The 21,598-nt window shown below is 36.1% G+C and overlaps 1 protein-coding gene across 1 annotated transcript in view; it reads right to left on the bottom strand.

The window, feature by feature from the left end:
- The window catches only part of csmd2 (CUB and Sushi multiple domains 2), a 194,854-nt gene that overhangs the window by 32,614 nt on the left and 140,642 nt on the right, over positions 1-21,598 (bottom strand). Inside the window, exons 34-47 of the mRNA XM_087787555.1 lie at positions 21,455-21,550; positions 20,082-20,285; positions 18,846-18,970; positions 17,248-17,344; positions 16,076-16,180; positions 15,807-15,925; positions 15,527-15,596; positions 13,242-13,358; positions 12,489-12,698; positions 11,017-11,205; positions 6,183-6,360; positions 3,511-3,656; positions 3,351-3,431; positions 2,854-2,967 (exon numbers count right to left, since the gene is read on the bottom strand). Coding sequence (XP_087643681.1) covers positions 2,854-2,967; positions 3,351-3,431; positions 3,511-3,656; positions 6,183-6,360; positions 11,017-11,205; positions 12,489-12,698; positions 13,242-13,358; positions 15,527-15,596; positions 15,807-15,925; positions 16,076-16,180; positions 17,248-17,344; positions 18,846-18,970; positions 20,082-20,285; positions 21,455-21,550 — 1,851 coding nt within the window. The remainder of the gene's footprint in view (positions 1-2,853; positions 2,968-3,350; positions 3,432-3,510; positions 3,657-6,182; positions 6,361-11,016; positions 11,206-12,488; positions 12,699-13,241; positions 13,359-15,526; positions 15,597-15,806; positions 15,926-16,075; positions 16,181-17,247; positions 17,345-18,845; positions 18,971-20,081; positions 20,286-21,454; positions 21,551-21,598) is intronic.

Here is a 21,598-nt window from a genome sequence, read left to right as displayed (position 1 = left end):
AGATGGCCTGTCAATCTAATGCTTTGTTCCTCCTACACAAACTACTTAAATGTTATTTAAAAGTATGTTCTCATATTTTCATTATATGATCTTATATATGTACTTGTGTGAACACTGTATGAACAGGTGGAATGACTCGAAAACGAGACAAATAAAAAGAAAAAAACTCCACATTGGAATAGCTAAACAACCAATTAAACTTAAAATGTTTCTCGGAACAAGTCGTACCACTGAGGAAATTAAGGAGGTTGTGTTATGATTTACAAATATTGCATCAGAGTAGACAGGGACCTTGCAGCTCAGGATGAGATGGGATGACAATGTTAGAAAGAGAGGGTGGCAGAGGGAGCCAGCAAAGAAACCAGGATAAAAGAAGGAACAGCGGGGGATGAAGAAAGCTGGAAAAACTGGGGAGCTAATGTGATGGGTGATTATGCAGGTTGTGGCCAAAATTCTGTCTGGGGGATAAACACAGGGATTTTGGATCATCACGGCACATTCTGTTTCATTAATGAATCCACACGTGGAAGTGTTTGCACTGATGCTGGTGCTTAATGTGCGTTTTGCTGGAACTCCCCACAGTCTCAGCAGACAACAGATGTAGCAAAAGGAAACGGGTCCAACACTAGCCAGCTTAATTAGATCAGTGGCAAATCAAATACTGTTCAAACTTGTCGCAGCAAAGAGACGAAAATTAACAGAAAGGGCGTTTGCTTTGTTACAAATTCAAGTTGTCACTCATTCTGTTATGCTAGCTAAGAAGTATCAACATTGCGACAGCGCATCACTCCTGGGGGGAGGACCACATTTATATTACGTAAGAGAGGATGGTGTCTAGTGTGGGAGGGTGAAGCACAGACAGAGAATTGTGGCAATGCTGCAGAACAGGTTGTAGGATTAGGTGCCTCTCACTAGTAGACAACTAGCTACATGCAGGGCTTTGTAACCGCATCAATGGGAAAAACCCTGTATGTGGTGCTTATATGAGCGTGGAGGAAGTTATATATGCAGCAGGGGCTGTGCTTGTCAGAGCTGGTGATTTGATAGGTGCAGCTGCAACCAGCATGTCCCCAGAATTTCAATGAGATCTGCTCTGCCCTCCAACTGAAGTCTCCCCCTGTCCTACCCTGCACTCCTGTCATTAAAACCCCGCTGGCCAATGGCAAAAACGCCCGCTCTCAGCTGATTCCAGCTTATTAAATTAAATTAACTTTTCTTTTTTATTATATAGAGTCCAAACAATCATAATTATATGAGGACATTAAACAGAATGAGAAGATTAAAATATTGGTTTCCAATTTTTTGGAACACTGTTAAGTATTTCTTAACCGCTTATTGAATGGTGATAAAATTACAATTAAAATGTAACCCTTTTTTAGAACCAATCTATTGTTTAGTATACCAATGTTTGCTAACATTTTAAAGTAACAGAAAATGTTTAACATTAGAAAAATCACATGGCACACCACCAAACAGAAGTACGACCAACCGAAAAATAAAGAAATAAAAGAAAAGAGTCTTAATTGACTAACAAGAAACATACCTCGGACCAAAACATAATTTGCGGCAAACGAAAAGTTATCAGACATCTCGGAAATTGGCTCAGGGAGAAGAATAATACCAATCTGGGGAAATAATGACAAATTTCCACGGCACAGCTAGACTCACCAGTCGTTGGCTAATTTAAGTAGTATTCACAGAGAAATATATATTCCAACAAAAATGAAACTACAAAAATATATTTGGAAAATATACACATTGAAATTAATGTAATTGTAATTTACATTAATTGTAATTAGTGTAGCTCATTTAAACTTTATACAATAGTAACAAGAATTATCGCTGACAACTTTAACTGCACCTTACATTTAAATTATCACTCAAATGAATGATGTGTAAAACTTTTTATCATACAGATATGGATACTTAGTATAGTTTTGTAGAATTAAAAGCATTGTTCTCTTTTAAAATGCAAAAAAAAGAAAATGGGGTGGACATTCTTGCATTAATATTACCCAGGTTATACATTATATACGTTGAAAACACAATATGGTTTATTACTCCATAGGATAGAAAAAAATAGTGTGTGGGCCAACCCTGTCCTAAATCTGTCAAGTGTGTGTTAAGAATTAACAACTTAATAAACTTGTCATACAGCACCACAGGAAACCTTGGTGCCCTCTATATGCACTTTTTTTTAAGATCTGGATTCCTGCGAGATCACACAGTATTGTAATGGTGCGCTGCAACAGGAACCCTTCACACATTTAATCCTTGGGGAGGACAACATCTCAGTATGTAGTGTGACCCACCAGGCGCCCTATCCTCATGGGAGCCGCGCGTCATCCCGAGATAAAAAGTGCTGCCAACTAATACACTGCTCATGCTGTTGCTGCTGCGTGGCTTCAGGCAGATACGCACACATGGGAGCATGGAAACAACGAAAACAAGAAAAAGCGTAGTCGTGTATAATTAGCTTAACATGTGCTGTTAAAGCTACTTAAGAAGGATGTTACAAGTGTATAATTATGTCATTAGTGTTGAATAGGTGTCCCAAACCTGATTGGTTTAACTATTTCCACGAAACCAGCCTATAGATTTAAAGTATTATATTAATTTAATTAAATATATTAAATTAAATAGCATTAAAATTGTTTAACCATCATGGCTGCTTTCTCTGCAACAAGATAATCCCATATACATATTTGTGTTTTAATTATTTTGGCTAGTTAGTGCTAGTAAAGTATCAAGCTATTGTCACAAAATAAAACACCTTTCAGACGGTCACAAAATATGTTTTTTTTCTGTGCGGCAAAAGGATGATTGTCAACATCATTTGAAGTGTTTACTAACCTTCACAGGATGGTGGAGGTCCTTCAAATTCCAAGTGTGTTCCCAACTTGCAAGTAAGAATGCTATTCCCATTTAAATGGTATCCTGGGAAACATCTGTAACGCACGATGTCCCCTAAACAAAGGAGAATAGAGATGTTGAATGAATACAGTTTGATGAATTTGCATTTGAAAAGAGACGACACATGCAAATATCATGTACTACGGAAAATAAATCACATGACTAATCTTCGCCGGGGTATTCATTGCAAGTTAAATAGGTAAACATGGAATTAGGCTGTACTGTCTCTACAGCAAAGAGAAACACCTCTAGGCAAGCGCTCATCCGTTAGCCCTGCCGACTTAATTATCTATAGGTGACGTGGACGTGTGTGTGGAGGGCATACATATTAGAATATTGACTGGAGGGAATAATCAAAGTCAGCAGGTTGTACCAACAGTAACTTTTCTGATGCGTTCATGGTATGAAGCACATTGGTTGCGTTGTTTTGTACGTACCTATTTTGAATTCTTTGCTCGCCATTAGAATCTCTGCGTTAGGAATGATGGTGGGAGGCAGACAAAACTGTAGCCTGTAAGCTGTAAGCAAAATAGCAAAAGTTAAATTATGTATATGGAAAGTACTGATAAAAAAAAGAAAGGAAGGAAGTTTGGATACCTTGATAGCCGATGCGAAATAAACCACCCTTTTCTGCGTTGCTACGGAAACGTATCAGCACTTGATTGGATGTACTTCTCGGTGGGTCGTTTGGCTCACCATCAGTAAACACTCCAAGTTTTCTTGCAGTCTCTTGTGGCCCATCCCTACAAAAATTAAAAATACAATCAAATGAAATAGTGCAACATAACCAAAATATATGGCATGAGTTATGGTGCGATTTCACTCATTTGTGTTCTATTTTTTTATTTGGGAATGGATGTGCTACACATACTAATTATTTTATTTTGTTTTTTTCCAGTTGTAGTTAGTGATGAAAACAGTTAGGTCTGATGAAGCAGTGTCATGTTGTTTAGAGGTCAGTAGGTGGCGCCATCAGATTAAAAAATGGTGTTTCAAAAGAAAAAGTTTTTTAAAACAAAAGAAAAAAGTGCGGAGACCTCCATGTAGTGGGCTCTGAAAATAATGAATAGTGCCGGCTGTGATCTGACCTGTACATCTCCGGGTCCTGGAGACATACAGGTCTTGAAGAGATCATAGTTTACAGCCGATCACCTTTTCAGCTGCATGCACGATGCGCTTCAGTCTGACTTTGTTCGTCGTGTCGGTCCTGGCATACCACACAGAGATGGACTTGGTCAGGATGGACTCAATTATGTGAGGTTTCATTGGAAACGTTGTTTGAAACAAAGGAAAATAGTGCAGCGACCGCCATTTAGTGGTGTCTGAAAATAATGAGCTTCATGAAGCTTCATCAGATCATCACTACCCAACACCACCGTTATCGCCAACTACTGGGCGATGAAAATCATGAAACGTCTTTAAGAATCTTTTAGATCATTTAAGAAAAACATTTGAAATAATGTCAGAAATATGGAAAACCTTTAGGCGGGCAGATTTTAAAAACACCTGATACATTCCTTAGTGTAACAGTTTAACACCAAGACCAAATATGAAATCTTATCAATGCCACTCAATGCCACTACGAGCCACTTAGTAATAAGAGCTAAGAACAGAGTGGCTGAGGTGCGCTGGTCCCGCTAACCAAAACTCGTAGGGAATGTTGCTGGTTGATTTTTTTGACCAGCCTTGGCAGTCCCATGGCGTGGACACGGCCGATTAAGCTAGTTCCCAGAATCCTGCCACAACCATTCAGCTTTAAAACCATCTGTCTTAGGCTGTCAAACTGGGCATGAGAGATTACAAGCAGCTCTGGAAACGGCTGGCTAGGGACTGCTGCCTGACAGCTCTCTGGCCAAACCATCATTATGGGGCCCATTTCCTTGGCTCACTAGTTCAGTGGATGAGATGAATACACAGAGGTAACAGTGAGACTGGGGACGAACATAGTCTAGATCTTGGCCCTACAGGAGCTTGCATGAAAAGATCAATACTCTGGAGATGTTTGCTGGAGAACAATGTAATAAAAGGTTGGGGATTTTTGGACCACCCGAGTCAGCATTTCCTAATATAAATACTAATTTTGTCTTCTAAATGTTGTCTGTCTAAAAATGTAATCCAATTAACATCACAAAAAGTGATCCCATGCTTTGGATATTTGTCATGTGGTCGTGGTGTTGCCAGATTGGAAGCTAATCAGATCTCCGGTCTCACCGAGAGTGGGGACCTTTGCGAGCCTGCCTGAGGGAGAGGGGATCAACTGGGCTTGGCAGTCAACATGCATGCACAATCCTGTCTTTGGTTGCACATATGGCAGGTCCTTCTGCGCATTATGGAAGTGATGAAAGGAAGCAACCCCTTCAATATTCTCCCAGGGAAAAGACACACAACAATGGAACCCTTTACACAAAGTTCACAACGGATCAGGGGAATTTTAAAACAATAAATAGATCATTCCAGGATAAGAAGCTGCTTTGATTAATTTGCTGTTGGGGTATTTGCCTTGCAGACAAGAAACGAGCAAACTGAATTTTGATTTAGTGAAAATATGATATTTAATACATGTTTTTATTAATCACACTAAAGGTGCATTTATTCTATAATGATGACACGAAAACAGGACTAATATTTCACCTTGACAAGCAAATTTTATGTCGATAAAGAGATGTTTTAACAATTGTAGTGCAGGTTCATGGAATTTCTGAATCAAAGGAAAGGCATTTATTATATATTTACTTATTTTTACTTATTTACTTACTTACTATTTATTTATTTAACTTTGCTGAACCACTGGTATTTAACACTGTTGTTAATTATTTAAGGCACTGCTTGGTTTTTATCTGCGTTCAGAATGTCCAAGGAAATAGCAAAAAGACATGACGGGTTCAATCACATAAGGAGACAATAGAAACGCTAATCATAGTTTATTTGATTTAACACCATCTGTTCTGTTTTTCTTCCGTGTGTCTTAACATTGTTCCTGTCTCTCGGATATTACCCCTCGGATGTATTGTAAGTTGTGACCGAAAAGGTTGTACTTCAGAGTGAAAATGCGCAGGTGGATGGGAAAGTTCTGTATTACACTTTCCTTGCAAGTAAAATATAAACCAATCCTGATCTCTGATGTGTCTTTCTCGTCTAAGTCCACAGCTTTAAATCAAATTATTAACCTGACAGACAAACAAAATAAACATATTTTTCTAACTACAATTTGACATTAAAATGTCAAAACTGATCCAACATTATGTATATGTTTTAAGGTAAACTCTTACCAGACAGTGATGAAGTCATGTGGTCCGTGAACCTGAAGCAAGGTGAAGTTCAGCTTGATGCCAAAACCTGGAGCCACTGTGATCAACCACGAGCAGTCGGCTGAATTGGGGTACTCTTCTGGATAGCCTGGTGAGAAGATGGTTCCATTCTCGGAAGTAATGTTTCCACCACAGGGAACTAAGGAGGAAAAGGCAGAGACAAAATACATTAGAGAGCCCGGAATCTAACAGGACAGATTGTAATTTCCCTGCAATCTGTTCCTTTCCTCAGTGTGTGACCTTCTCATTTACTTTTCATCTCGTACCGTGGCACTTGTTTGAGCTGCAGATTACCCAGCAAAGCTTTTGTTATCTTGCGTGGATTTCTTTATCAAGTCAAAAAAGCTTTGACTAGTTAGTTGGGGAGAACTCAGAGCTTTGCCCTTTTTCTTGGTGTTTTCAATCTCCCCTCGTGTTGTAACTATGTTTTTATTTTTGTTTGGTTCCTTCAGAGAGTCTCTGAAAGCCTTTTGATGTCACTTTCTTTGGGGCTCTTATACCTCAGGCTAGTGGACTCCTGTGGTGCAGCTGGATGATTGCTCATTTGTTTTATAGACACCCAGTTGTGGAACACTGAGCCAAAGGTAGTTTTGTAAGGAATAGACAGGTATTTATGGCAGACCAGAGATTTTGTTCAACCCGGTCAGACAGATGGGTTTTCTAAAAGCATCATAGACAGAAAATAATACAAAGACATGTGTTTTATCTTAATTGCAATGAGCTTATGACTGCGCATAAACAGATATTAAATGATTATTCATGGGCTGACAAAGCTTCATTAAACAGTGACTTGTTTTTAGCACGCAATAGGTGGCGCACTCAGATAAAAATATATGACATTTAATTGGTGTTAGTGATGGGCCGATGAAGCTTAATGAAGCTGTGTCCCAACTTTAAAACCTAAATAGGGCACACTTTGGATACATATAGAGATGACGCCTTCTATTGAGCTCTGAACATTAGAACACTGGTTCATGAAACTTCATCATCCCACCATTAGTACTTATTATTTCTAACTAGAAGGAAATATCCTTTTAATGTTATTACATTTTTTTGAATGAATGAATGTGTACAACTGGCATTTAATGGTACTTAGTTATTTTAAGCTATTGGTAATGTTTTAGATAAGGGAACAAATTATGGCCATTCATAAACAAATCGCTTCCTCATTTATCTTTTTTCAAAACTATTAATTACAGTGTTGTAAGTAACCAATCAATTATTTTAAGAAAAAGAAAAGAATGGTTGCAGAGAGGACAATTTTTGTTTGTAGTGCTTTCAGAAAATCGGAAAACCAAATCAACGGGATACAACCAATTGGATTGTCAAGTTAAATTATACTGTACTTCATCTTTCGACACTGTGACTTGAAAAGCCATAACTAGACATTTGTTCTTTCTGTGAGAATTTCAATAGATGTTAAATGTAACACCTTTACTGCAACTTCTAAAGATGTAGAAACGCTAATGTGAAGGCAATTATATCTTTTTTTCCGGAAACATTACATAACAATCATTAACGAAAAGATAATAAAAAAATATCTAATATATATAACCTGATTAAGATGATGAATTCAAACTTTAAAACAGTGTACAAATTCAACAAGTAATATACACTTTAAACTTGGCCTTATTTTGTTGTTGTTGTTTTTTTTTCAGAAAACAACCCCTCTATCTTAAATTAAATAATTTCCTGACACATGTTTAACTCAAAAATACATTTTCCAATTCGCCCTCAAAACTAATTTCCATCAGCGGTATTGGTCTCATATCCTCTCAAAGAACTCATCCCTGCAGCAGCATTTTTACCATTTATATGCATGCTCATCTCTTATTATCTGCTTTCATTAAATGTTTAAATCTGTTTAATTACACTTTTTCATCAGAACCTATTGTACTTAAAAGCCAGTGTAACTCACTATGCCAGTGTTTGCAGTAGTGCCAGGTACCAGTACCATTTTGACATTTAGACTGATTTGTACACAGAATAAACCTCTGAGAAGTGAAGGTGATTTAAAAATGTCAGATCCTCAACAGGATTGTTAACATATGGTTAATTAAAATAAAAGCTTTTCTTTAAAGATAAAACAAATTATAAAAAGCAAGGTCGATGGGAATGTCGGTCTATAAGAGGCTTTTGATTGCAGATAACAGTGAAGGGTTGGTAATCAAATGTCAAGAAGGCATGGGTTCTGTTGACATGTTTACGCCAGTGGTGAAATGCCAAGGCAGGGATTAGGTCTTAGTTTTGAGTTCTGTCTGCCTGTAATCTTGTTTTACAGGTAAAACAGGGATCAGTAATCCAGAGCTCTCCAGTGTATATGTCTGAACTTGTAAATTAGCTATCGATCAAGCTGATTGATTAAGGTCTACACAACATGTTGCTCTCTCAGCTGTCATCATCCAGTAGTGAGTGATGAAGTATGTTCATCAAATAATTATTTATTCAATAGATAAACATTTTACCAAAACATCACCTGAAAACATGTGTTTTATTCTCTGAATTTGTTCAGAAGTACTGATTTATTCCTGCTTTGATTCCCAGCCCTGATCACAACATTAGACTTTTTTCTTTTTTTTCCTGTTTTGATTGATGGATTGATACACTTTTAAAATTTGAGTTGTCACGGCAGTTCCAAAAAAAAAAAAACATAAACACAGTTTATATTAATAAATATAGTACACAAATACAATAAGAGAAAACATAAACAATATTAACATACATTAAATAATAATAAAAAATAATAAATATGACTATAACAAAAAAAATGTATAAAAATAAATAAAATAATAATAATAAAATAATAATACTAAACAGATTTTAAAGGACACACAGTACAAAAATATGAGGTCATATAAATTGGTGTTAATAGATATAGGAGTACATTTTGAATGAGTGAAAGATTTGAAAAAATAACTAGTAATGCTAAAAAAAAAAAAAAAATCTACTAATAGTAGACGTTTTTAGTCTACTCACGCACTGAAAATACACATTTTGTTTACTAGTAATATTAATATCACTAGAGACATTTTTTGGTAAACTAGTACTTCTACTGAAAAAAAGAGAGTTACTAATAGTACTTAGACCTAATGCAAAAACGGGAGGGATGATAGATTTATAAAGGTCCCTCATTTATTCAAATATTTTCGAGAGCCAATAGGAAGTAGTAGTACTAGTAGGCCAGAAATGTTTACTTGTACTACTAGTGTATATATTTGGTATACTAGTAGTAATGACAGTTGTTGTTTTACTAGTAAAACATTATGTGTTGAAGTTTCATTAAGGAGTGGCTTATTTTGTTTTTTGCAGCTTTAAAAATGATGTGAGGTTATAATCGAAGAACACTCTAAAGTTAATAATAGTGCTTGATGAAACTTTAACAACACATCACTACTAGTATGTTTTCATACTAGTATGTTGGTATACCAACATTGAATATCAAATACATGACTTAACATTTGTTTCCATAAATGGGTATTTATTAACTTGTCATAGTTCTTATTGACACATGGAAAAAGGAAAGTTCACCAATGATGTTACAATTATTTTCATTTAAAAAACTATCAAACTAAATGTTAGAAAATGTTTATTTTAATAAAAAATTAAAGTTGAAGAAAACTTTTTCCTCTAAAAAAAATGATTAAAAAATAAAACATCAACTTCTCACTTTAGACCTCCGTCTCTCTCCAAGTCTACTAATTCATTCAAACCTCCAGTCCTGCTGCCATCACATTACTCTGTAATTTACCTGCATTATTAAGTACAAGCCAGAGCGTCTGAGGAAAGAGGTCAAGGACGAGGTGAAAAAAAATAGATACTCAAGCGCTCTTTTAGTTTTTAGAATCCAATTATACAGTGATTCTTGAAAATGTATTTTCAATGAAGGGGTCATAAAAGCCCCTTTTTGACTAGAAGCGAGTGGATGATTTTAACAAATACGTAATTTAATTTAATTAGAAGGAGCCTCAAGGCTGCACTTAAGAAATAAAATCAAAGAAGTAAAACTCTTTGAATACTTTTCTTTGGGTTTTATTTTGCTAATGGGTTCGCGTCTGGGTGTAGTACAACACTGAGGATGTGGTAGAGTGCTTCTCGCAAGAGGATGTGAGGAATTAAAGCCGTCTGGGAGGTGACGAGGATGAGGAAGGAATAATCTTTGACCTAAATAAAGGGGTTAACCATCATCAAACAGAGCTTAGACACATGTTTGAAAGTTGAATCATATTATTGGTTATAATAGGTTAAAAGTAGCCCAGTGGAAGAATATTAGAATAGTGGTATTTACCAATTTATATATATTTATAAATCAAAATATAAAAGGTGATCGTTGTTCTTACCCATTCTGTATGTTCTGTTCTGTACTGTTATGAATGTTTTTACATAACATTTTCCATGCATAACATTGCAGTGCGCCGATCTCAAAAATGCTGTTGTCTTATGTACAAATGGGATTTTATTTATCTTAAATGTATATTCTTTATCTCCTAAAAATCTTGAGTTGGGTTATATAATATCAAATTGCAAACATGTGTATTCAATTCCTCATAATGTCAGGAATTCTTATTATTAATATATCATTTTAATTGTGAATATATGTAAAAAAAATATATTTATATATAATAAAAATAAATTCTACAAAAAGAAGTAACATATACATAATTACATCTAAATACAAATATACCACAACATACTGTATTTCTTCCTTTACAAATTTTTATTTCTATATATTTTATTTCTTATTTTATTTTATTTTTATTTCTTTAAGATATAGACATTGAATTATAATTTGCCCTACCTTCGCAGCGAGGAATGGGGTAGTCCCAGGTCCGAGTAGTTCCGTGTTCACATGTGAGGATGGAATGTCCAGTCAGCTGATAGCCGGGGTAACACTCAAACGATATTGACTGTCCCACGTTGTACCCAGCACCAATGACCACGCCGTAGCTGAAAGGTTCCGGATCTGGACACTCCTGAAGCTCATAAGCTGGATCGGGAAGAAAAAAAAAACGAGTTTCAAAAGTTCATTTTTAAATGAGTATTACGTTTGATGGTTATAATGTTAAAACAAATCTGCACTTGCTTTAGGTATTTCTATAAATTAATATAAAAGGCATTGATTTTTATGGCTGGCCGCTTCTCTTTGTATTCATTGGCTATTCATTTAATACATAAAAAGGAGGCTATTTGTTAGGTTTAATCTATATGCTAATGCCAGCACACTTATGTAAACACACAGTGATACCTATGGATTTGATGCTATTGAGCGTTGAATGCATCCTTTGTGTAGCATGAAGGCAAATGATGATACCCGATTAGGCCTTTGTACTTCACATTGGTGATGTCCTTTAGGTGAGGACACCAAGTCTGTTCATAGATAGGAATACATTTGCTCCTGCAATTGACCATTTTCCTCACCTTTTTACCAACTAAGTAAAAGTTGAAACAACAGATAAATTAACTGCCTGTTTCTTTATCCCATGTTTGTCTGAATCCATTAAGTGACCTATTTAAATGGTCTCATTTATTCCCTTTATGTTCTCTTTAAAATAAAATCTATTAAGCGAACCATCATGATTCATGTCTGTGCAGCACTTTTATTTACTTCTCCCTAACACTTACCTGTTCTGGCTCTTACAAAGAAACAATTTCTCCAAGTGATTTTACAAACAGTAGCTTTCATAAAGCATACTCTTGCAGTAGATAAATAGATGGAGAGAAGTTTATTGATCCCTTTGGGAAATTCCTTTGGGAAATTAGGGAGCCAGCGTTTTAAGCAGGAACTTCCCCTAAAATATGACATGATTTATTTGCTCTTTTTGTTTCTTTATTGGGGCTGGGTAGGCCTTATCGTACAATGCCATAAATTCAAATTCAAAAGTGATTTTCTGTCAAAATGTAACCTTGGTAACCTTTCCAGACTATTCACTCAGTTTTCTTTGTTTATTCACTTGAGATGTTGTGTCTTCAAATTAAACCCAAGAGAACTATTATCTTGCAGTGGGAACCCCAATACGCTTGTTTTATCTGATGACAAATGAGTACAAATAAGTGTATTTATTTAATTAGTTATAATTTACATATTTGACTGTCATGATCTAAATTTTATTTGCAATTTAATAACAAACATATGATTCATAATTTCAGATAAATAACATTAATGACAGATAAAAAGGTTTAAATGAATCTAAAATGTCCTTTAAAGGGTAATCGAGATTGATTCATTAGCTCAATAAAAGTTGTACTGAAACACTTTTTTCTGTTTCTTACCTTGATACTCAAACCTGAATCCTGGCTTGTTCTGTGAGTGATCACTATGGAAGTAAACCGAGGTCTCGTGTGAAGTGGTGAGAAGAGAGGAAGGGATCTCCTGACCACTGTAGCGGCCAATAATGGGGCTTGTTTCAAGAGGTCCATTTCGTATTTCCAAAAAATCATGGTTGGCTTCAGTCGAGAAATTAAGGTATTGAATGTGGGCACCTGGAGGGAAGACAAAGGCAACTATTAGGATCCAACTTAACTCGACAGCATTTCTCTCAAACTCAGTTGGCCAGAGGGGGCGCCAGAGATACATTCTTGTCAGGACTGAGCCGTAGACTCAAGTGGTCTTTTATTTGTATATATTTTCTTTCACACCTTTGTTAAAAATCATGTTATTATTATTATTTTTAATATTTAAGGTATGGTGGATTTCTATGTTGAGTCACTTGTTTGAGAACCCAGCTCTTGGTCATATTTGGTGGCAAAATGCAGAATATTTTGACTTCAATATAGATCAGGATTGTCTGTTCAATTGGGCTGTGAATCTTCTTCCAATTGGTGATGGATTAATGAAGCTTCATGAAACACAATTCTTATTATCAGAGCCCCCAAAAAAGACACTGCCCCATGAAGCTTCATCAGCCCATTACTTATGCTAAAGAATATAACTCAAAAAACGTTATTTGGGAGAACAGGTTAGGTTTTAAGCAACGAAACAACCTCAGTTTGGCAATTTTACTGATACATTATTATCATGCTTACCATAACCAACAGGCAGGTAGATTCGCCAGGTGCAGTCAGCATTGCTTGGGTAGTTCCCAGGGAAACCAGGACTTAGTATGATGCCTTCAAGCTCCTCTCGGATTCCCCCGCATTGAGCTAAAATGAACAAATGTATAAGGCTTAAAACAGTGGTGGAGTTGCTTATTTCCAGATAACTTTCGAAAAAGGAGTCATGTTAGTCTGAAGATAGAGTTGTAGACTTGCATTAAGGTGAAGATTCAACCATCAAAAATATAAACAGAGTACATATAAAATATGAAAATAAAATATGTTAGGTCAATCAGCTGTTACTGAACCACAGTTTTGAAAATCCAAGACTTTTGACTTCAGTCCAGATAGAGATTTTGATTTTATGGAAACCCCGCCCCCTTCAAGTGATGCTACAGATACTGATACATGCCCACTTGTCAGTCGAGTCAGTTACACCATTGTTATGCCAAATCACGTAAACCTTTTAAATGGAATGCAATCAAAAGAAAAGAAACCAGAAAATAAATCTAAAACTTAATGATCTGTGAGTGTGTGTGCCATAAGTTAGATTATTGTTTAAGACCAAGCTGTTGTTTTTTTTAACCAGGCTGTAAATTTGTTTTTATAAAGCTGTAAACGTCTGTTTACTAGGCAGGGTTTGAATGTAACTTCTCGGCTTCCCATTGGCTTTCTAAAACCTTATTTTCTCTTCGGATCATGGAAGTTAATAATTAAAAAAAAAAAGTTCACTCCCTATAAAAAAACTGTTGAGATTCCACGTTCCACAAAAGATAAGAAAATCAGGGAATTGCTGATCCTAGAGAGCATGATTAATCCCAAATCCCCAAACGTAGCCAATCACGTTGAAGTAATTACTAAGGAGTAGTTGGCACTAATAATTGACAGCCATTAGTCAAAAGTGCCGCCACAGGCAAGAGAGTCACAGAAGGATCCAAATTATTTCACTTTGCTGAGCAGCGATGGCACTAGAAAGAGAAAACTCTTTCAGACTAGAGTGAAAAAAAAAAGCTGCGATCAGCAAAAAAAGAGAAAAAAGTTAGAGTTCAGTGTCCTCCTCAGTGAGAGCCAGGATGGTGGTTGAACTTGTGGCAGACTTGATTTTATTTGATCATGAAGACAAAGAAGGTGACTTTGCTATACAGGAGTTTGAGGCAATTAGTCACTGACCAGCCTCACCTGAACTCTAAATGAACTAAAATGTTAACACGGTGTAGCTTCACACCGCCTTAAATTCTGTTCACACACTTTTTAAACATTCACATATTGAATAATATATATGTTTTAAACTGCTATACATCATTTATCATCCTTTTATCAAAAAAACAGGTGACTATTGAACCCCTCATTATTTGAGTGGAATTTGAATTATTGCAGTACGAGTAATATACACTATACATTATTAAGAATTAAGAGATAAATGGGGCGTTTCAGGCTCCTTGGAAGTCCAAACTCGTAATGAGGTTACAGCTGAGTTGTGAGCGTTCCAATTGGGCAAATGTAAAAACAAGATTGAAACATCCACAGACATTTTTCTAGGGATTGCCGGTCTAAATAAGTTATCTAAAAATATGCGGATGAGAAAACACAGTGGCACACAAATGATCTGTTCCTTGCAGTATGGACGGATAAGTGAATAAATTGACTCTATTAGTCCCAAATCATTCACTAATTTGAACAAATGCAAACAATCAAACAATATAAAATAATTTTTGGAGAAGACGGCATTTGATAAACGGATAAAACAGACATTATTTTACATGCATTTTACTACCAAAACCAGAAATAAGCACAGAAATAATATATTTTGAAGTCAAAAGTTGAACAAACAAAAAATGCAATCATTTACATGAATTTCTATTTGTTTCTTCAAAACATAGGTGTTTTTTGGTCAAGGTTTTCAAACATTTAATTATAGGAGTTTAAATATTAAAATCCATTAATTATTATGCAAAATTAAGATGCTTGTCCAGAACAAACATGACGACAAGAGAAAATAGTGTCAAAACAGCAATGCACTTTAATCATTGATGATTGATGACGATATAAGAAGTATTTGTCCTAGAGATGCTATAATTGTAAAAAGGTTTCCAGGTTGGAACGTTGTCGGGAACATTAGGCCTTGTCTACAAGTTTTTTTCATACGTTATAACTCTTTTTATCATAACTAAGGGGGACATATAAGAAAACTAAATATAACTTCACGACCAGGAACTGACCGACCATGTGTTTTATACACCACAGCAAAGTCTGATAAACATCTGAAAAGTTCTTACCTATGCAGAGAGGAGGCGGGTAATTCCATCGCCGAACAGTTCCAGGCATACAGGTAATATGTGAATTTCCCTGCAGCAAATTCAAAGTAAATAAATGCATCATGTTTCTAATAATGATCCTACAGATATAATTTTACAAATGGCCTCCCTAACACATGTCACAGTGTCGCTCTGATATTAGGCTTTGTCCATTTTGCTGGATCAATTTCATAATGATTAATGAGATCCAGATTAAATGACCAGCCACACATTGTTTGCCACAAAATGCAGAGATTCATACCTGGAGAGTGTATCCTGGTTCACACTGGAATGACACAACGTTGTTCATCTGCAAACGATCGCCAACTTTGATACCGTTCATGGGCACGACAGGTTCTGGGCAGCTAGTAAGAGAAACGGCTGTAGAGATAAAGCAAAGTCTTAGAGTTGCCCGTTTAATAAGCCCGATTTTTGGGTAGAAAATAACTTTGGTAATAAATCGGATAATAATTTTTTTTTTAAATAAAACTAGAATCCATACCTTGGATACAATGATAATGGATTTCTTACTTTTGTATTCCAGCCGAAATCCCGCAGCAGAGACGCTGATGTCTGAGAAAAAGTGGAGGTATAGCTGGTTGGAGGTGCTGTTGAGAAGAGCGGGAACCGTGGTGCCTTAGGGGAGAAGATTAATAATGGAGTTTAGCATCGTTATCTCTGGCAAAGGCCAGCCATAACTAACTGAGTCAGTTGCTGGAGAAAGCAAAAGCGCTTTTACTGTCAGGGCAGTTTATACAGTGTATGTGTGCGTGTGTGTGTTTTTGTGCGCAGAAACGTAGCCCAAGTGTGTTTTAGTCAAGCAATACAATTTACCTCAATAACTCCTTGTGATTTAAGGACTTTATTTTGGGACTATCAAGCATCTTAAAGTGCAACTAATGTGAAACCCCAACTCTCCTGACTCACTCACACAAGTCTTCCTCTCCAAGATGCATTGTCCCTCATCACGATATTTTTTTTTTAAGTTATTCATTAAAAAAAGTTCTATCCCATCTGAAATATCGAGATAAGAGTTTATTAAAACGTAATAATCCAGACATCTGAAATAACGCCCCCACTTTGTTTTTACAACAAGTCCCTTGGAGGTGGATACTAATATAATAATAATATAACTAATTATTTCAATTAAGGCAGTTTTGTGCAAACCGACACATACTAATATAAACCTCTAACTTGAAATACCAAAAACAATTGAAAAAAAATTAAAACAACAATTCCATAAAGACAAGAAAACAATGAAAAACAATTCAGAATCAATGGATTAGAATCGTTCCTATACCTTAGTTCGACCAATAATATTTGCATAAATATCTGCTCAAGTGACCAAAATTACACCTATGGCGGATGTTGGAAATGCCTGGTCCATTAACAGTGTCAGAAATGTTTGCTTGTTTACTATAACCACCCCCACTCTAAGTCATAATGGGCTCTGCTCTCATAACCTCTCGTTCGCTGCGATTTTCAGACGGGGAAGAACTTTATGAAGTTACAACTTCCAAACATGGTCATGATAAGAGACTTATTGGATCTTGGAGAGGAATACATTTTAAACATGTCAACGTTCAAGAGAGTTGGGTTTTCCCATTATTATTATTTAAGGGTACATGACCTCTCCAAAGGTCGGCCATTTTAGGCAAATGTTATTGTACTTGTAATTTGAGTTTTAAATGCGAAGAAATTACCCGAGAAGCTCCCCAGCATGGTGTCTGTGTTGTCCCCTCCGTCAAATACCTCCAGTGAGTCCCAGTTTTGCTCTGTGACAAAGCTGATGACTTGAATCTAGAATTGAAAAAAGACATTAACAGCCATCAAAAATAGAGAACCAACTGAACATTTCCTGTCTTGCAATCTTGCTAAGGATCTACTGATTCTTATCAGATCACTTCACTCTCTTCTCTGAAGTCTATAGATCTGATACCAGACAATTAAATCCAATTGCAGTCTCAGATTCATCCAGAGGAGATGAGGCAGATCGTGGATTGATCTTTCATAAGCGTAGCACCTCAGTCCATTCCCTGAGGGAGCAAATCCCTCCCCCCTTAGGTAGAAAAAGTAGACATGGAGTAGACGTGAAAATGTACAAGGAAAGTCCATAGAAAAGCTCTTATCGAGATCAGAATGTTTGTGTTCAACTCTGTTACAAGTTTGTACAAGCAGCTTTCCTTCTTAGTTTCACTTTGACTCCAAAGTAGGGAGTGTGCAGCATGCTAAACGGGCCTGGGGGCCATCTCATCTGTTGGACTTGCAAGGACATACAGCGAAGGTGAGGGAACTAATGGCTGCGGGACGGCACTGAGGTCATTAACTGCTGAAGCTGGAACCCGTCTCTCAACAAACCCACAAAAAAAAGAAAACTTTAAGGTACATTAGTAAAGACCTTGCACGTATTCCTGGTGGAATGTCATCTCAAACACTTGGAAGGAATGTATGTCAAAGGAGAAAAACAGATGAATAGGGAACATATTTTTTTAATAAAACAAACACAGTGATAGATGGAAGAACAATTACATGCATCTTACATGTATCTCTACATATACAGTATATATATATATATATATATATATACTGTATATTTAAGTATGTATATATTAAACATAATTATTAAAAACCAAAAATTATATTTAAAATCCAAACATAATGCTTACTTTTCCTTTAGTAACGTTTTGCTATTTCAGAGATGTGCTATGTACAATAAGTTAAAACCAAAAAGTTTAAAAAAAAATAGAATAATGATAAGACAGATAATTATTAGATCTTAATTTTAAGTTAAAATGTTTAAATTGTTATTTGTTTTATACTGTCTTGTTTCAATGCCTTCATCTTGTTTTTGTTAACTATGTTATCTTGTATTTTGTTTTTATTATTCATTTGGATACATTATAACACCATATATATATATATATTTATATTTATTTTGTTGTGTTTTAAATCCTTTTCCTCTTTTTTTCCTTCTTGTCATTCATCCTTTTTTTGAGCATTTGTTTTTCCTCAAAAATGTTTTGTTAAATAAACTGCAAACATTTTAAGAAAGAAATATTCCTTTTATCAAATCAATTAAATTGTATTTAAAGTGCCTTATCATTACAAAGTTATCTCAAGATACTTCGAGTGAATCACAGCGTGTCAGTGGCGAGAAAAAAACCCTCCTTTTAGAAGGCAGAAACCTGGAGCAGAACCAGACTCAGTGGTGACTGCTGTGACCGGCTGGGTCCTGGGACCAGCTTGCATAATTATCTAGGATAACAACTTTTTTTAAAGGAAGACAAATGTATAAACCAACCTGAATTCCTGATCCCTCAGGTACAGTGATTTTCCAAACACAGTTGAGGCTGTTGAGGTAAGGCTCAGGAAACCCAGGTGATAAAAGGGTGCCGGTACGATGTGTCAGATTACCTCCACAAGGAACTGAGGCGTGAAGAGACAAATTATTTTCAACCACAGAAAAAGAAAGTGTACGCATATGTATTCCACAAACGATGAAAGGATAACCAGCACATTTAAATTCAGGTCATTCTCACTCAACTTCGCCATCCTTCTTGCTCACAGATAAAGCCAATCGATTGACGCAACCCTTCGTCAATCACAGCTGCCTCAAATAGGAAGCCAAGAAATTTGCAGACAGTGCAGTAGTCTTGTTTTAAGCAGTCTGACATTGTGGTTTCATCCTAAGTCAGACAGATCTACTTTTCCAAACTTCAAGAGTTTAATAGTATGACCTTGAATAAAGTTCTGCGGTTCAGTATCAGACATAATCTTTTTTTTCTTTTTTTATTGCTGGCACCTGCTTTAGAAATGGCTGAAGAAAAAAAGCAGACAATAGTTGTGGTTGTGTAGAGTATCTGGTCATATTTTTTATTTATTTGTGATAGTATTTCTGACTTAGAAATGACAGCATTTCTACCGTCAACCAGGCAAATGTCATTTTCCTGGAAGCTTTACATGTGAGTCCTTATGAAGCTGTTTGTACTCTATGCAATCTCCGGGCGAGCACAATCACCCGTCAATCACGTCTTCCTTGTGTAGCGAGCTCATACATGCCTTGCTATTAGTTTTGTCGTGATGGCTATCTCACTTTCAAAGCAGCCCACTCTCGCACATGCACACTGTGCTCAAATGTATTTTAGGTGTTTTCAGTCTGAAATCACATCTGGTGACAGGGAAAGAGCATCTGCAGCAGCTGCTTGTGATGTATTTTTGTGTGTGCGTAAATGCCAATATCTCCATAAATGTGTGTGTGTGTGTGTGTGTGTCTGCAGGTATTTGTGACCCTCACTTCTGCCTGCCACCTGCGTGCCGGATGGCTGAATCTTAATGTGTCACTTGAGGCGATGGCTGGCAGCCTACATCTGCGTCAGATTAACAAGATTTTTTACACTCAAGGCGTGAGCGGTGGGAGACGATGGCAGGAGGGTGAAGAAAGAGAGTGATCCAGACAAATATATCCTCTATGTAAACTAGAAAATATTGAAAACTCTGTCGCTTGCATTAGGTATATAGTTTAATATACAGCTCTTACCAATACAACTGGGGTTGGAGCTGTTCCACTGTGCTAAAGCGTTGGGAACTGTTAGACACTCAATCGCGGCTGATCCCTCGAGCACATATCCTGGGCTGCACTCGAACCGTATCGCGGCACCGACTGCAAAGTTGTTTCCCATACGTCGGCCGTTTCGGGGCTCAGGCACAGAGCTGCACTGAGTGGCGCTAGTTTGGGGAACGGCTGAAAGACATATATTCGATTGTCAGCATGGAAGTTGAAATCATTATGTATAACTAAAGAAGAAACTCAACTTTGCCAGAGGCTCTTTTATATATTCATATTTGGTTTTTATTTAATGTTTTGTGGATTTACGTAGTGTCACTCTGGATTTACACTATTCTTGTCTGATTATTTTCCTTTCAGTTTCATCATAACTATATAATAAAAACTATATAAACCGTAACATATATGTAATTATCCTCATTCCTTATCTATAAAACTATATATGAAAATGGAGTCCCTTGCTTGGCTGTTGTCCAAAAATATTAGACATAATGAAAAATGCCCCAAGAACATAATTAAAGACCTTCAATCCAAATGTTTTGAATTTTTTAATGATGTGTTACTTCTGGGTCAAGGTGCCCAGACGGGATAGATAACAAATGTGTTTGCAATGGTATTTCTTGGTAGTTTCAGAATATACTAAGATAGTATATAATGAACTCTTTAATCCTTGTGTTGTCACTGTGTCAAAGTTCACCTTGACCCAGAGACAAAACAAGGGCTACCTCAAACACATTGGTTTTGAAAGAGTAGATTATATACTATTTGCGTATATTCTGAACTACGAAGAAATACACTTACTCATGCCATTTTTACCATTACATTGATTTCAGCAGATATTTGTTCAACAGTAGTACCTGCTACAGAAACTCATTAACTGTTTAACATTTAAAAATATGTTTTATTTAGCTTCTAGCAATAAGTTGAGCTGTTAAAACAACATAATCAGTTATTACTTTAGTATGTGAGTTTATAAATTATTCATTTAAATATCTTATTGCATTGTGTTTAACACATTTTCTTTCATCAAGTATAAACTGATTCATCAGTTTAACAACTACATTGTTCATATATAAGTAATTGGATTTTAATTACATAGTACTACCCAAATGTTCATCTCATATCATGTAAAAACCGAGAAAAAAAAGAAAAGAAGGTCCTCTGCTTTTGCACAGTTAAAAGTCATATGAGGGGGTTGGGGGATCTATAATTGCCTCTGTTCTTAATATACTGTTCTATAAGAAAGTTTTGTAATTATTAGGATTGAGCTCCTGTTGTTAAACTTGTTTAATTCATGCACACAAAAGCCACTTAATCAAATGAATTCCTTCAATTCACAAACTTACCCTGGTAGACCAGGTGGAATCCCCTTGAGGTGGATTTGCCTTTAGAAGTGAAGCGTATAAGAATTTGGTTGGAGGTAGCAAGAGGCAACGACTCGCCTGAGACAGAAAAAACACAAAGGACATATGTTACACAAAAGATAATAA

Source organism: Callionymus lyra, chromosome 3 (assembly GCF_982586985.1).
Source record: "Callionymus lyra chromosome 3, fCalLyr1.hap1.1, whole genome shotgun sequence".
In the NCBI taxonomy this organism is placed as follows: Eukaryota; Metazoa; Chordata; class Actinopteri; order Syngnathiformes; family Callionymidae; genus Callionymus; species Callionymus lyra.
The sequence above is the reverse complement of the archived record's forward strand: the minus strand, read 5'-3'. Positions and strand labels throughout refer to the sequence as shown.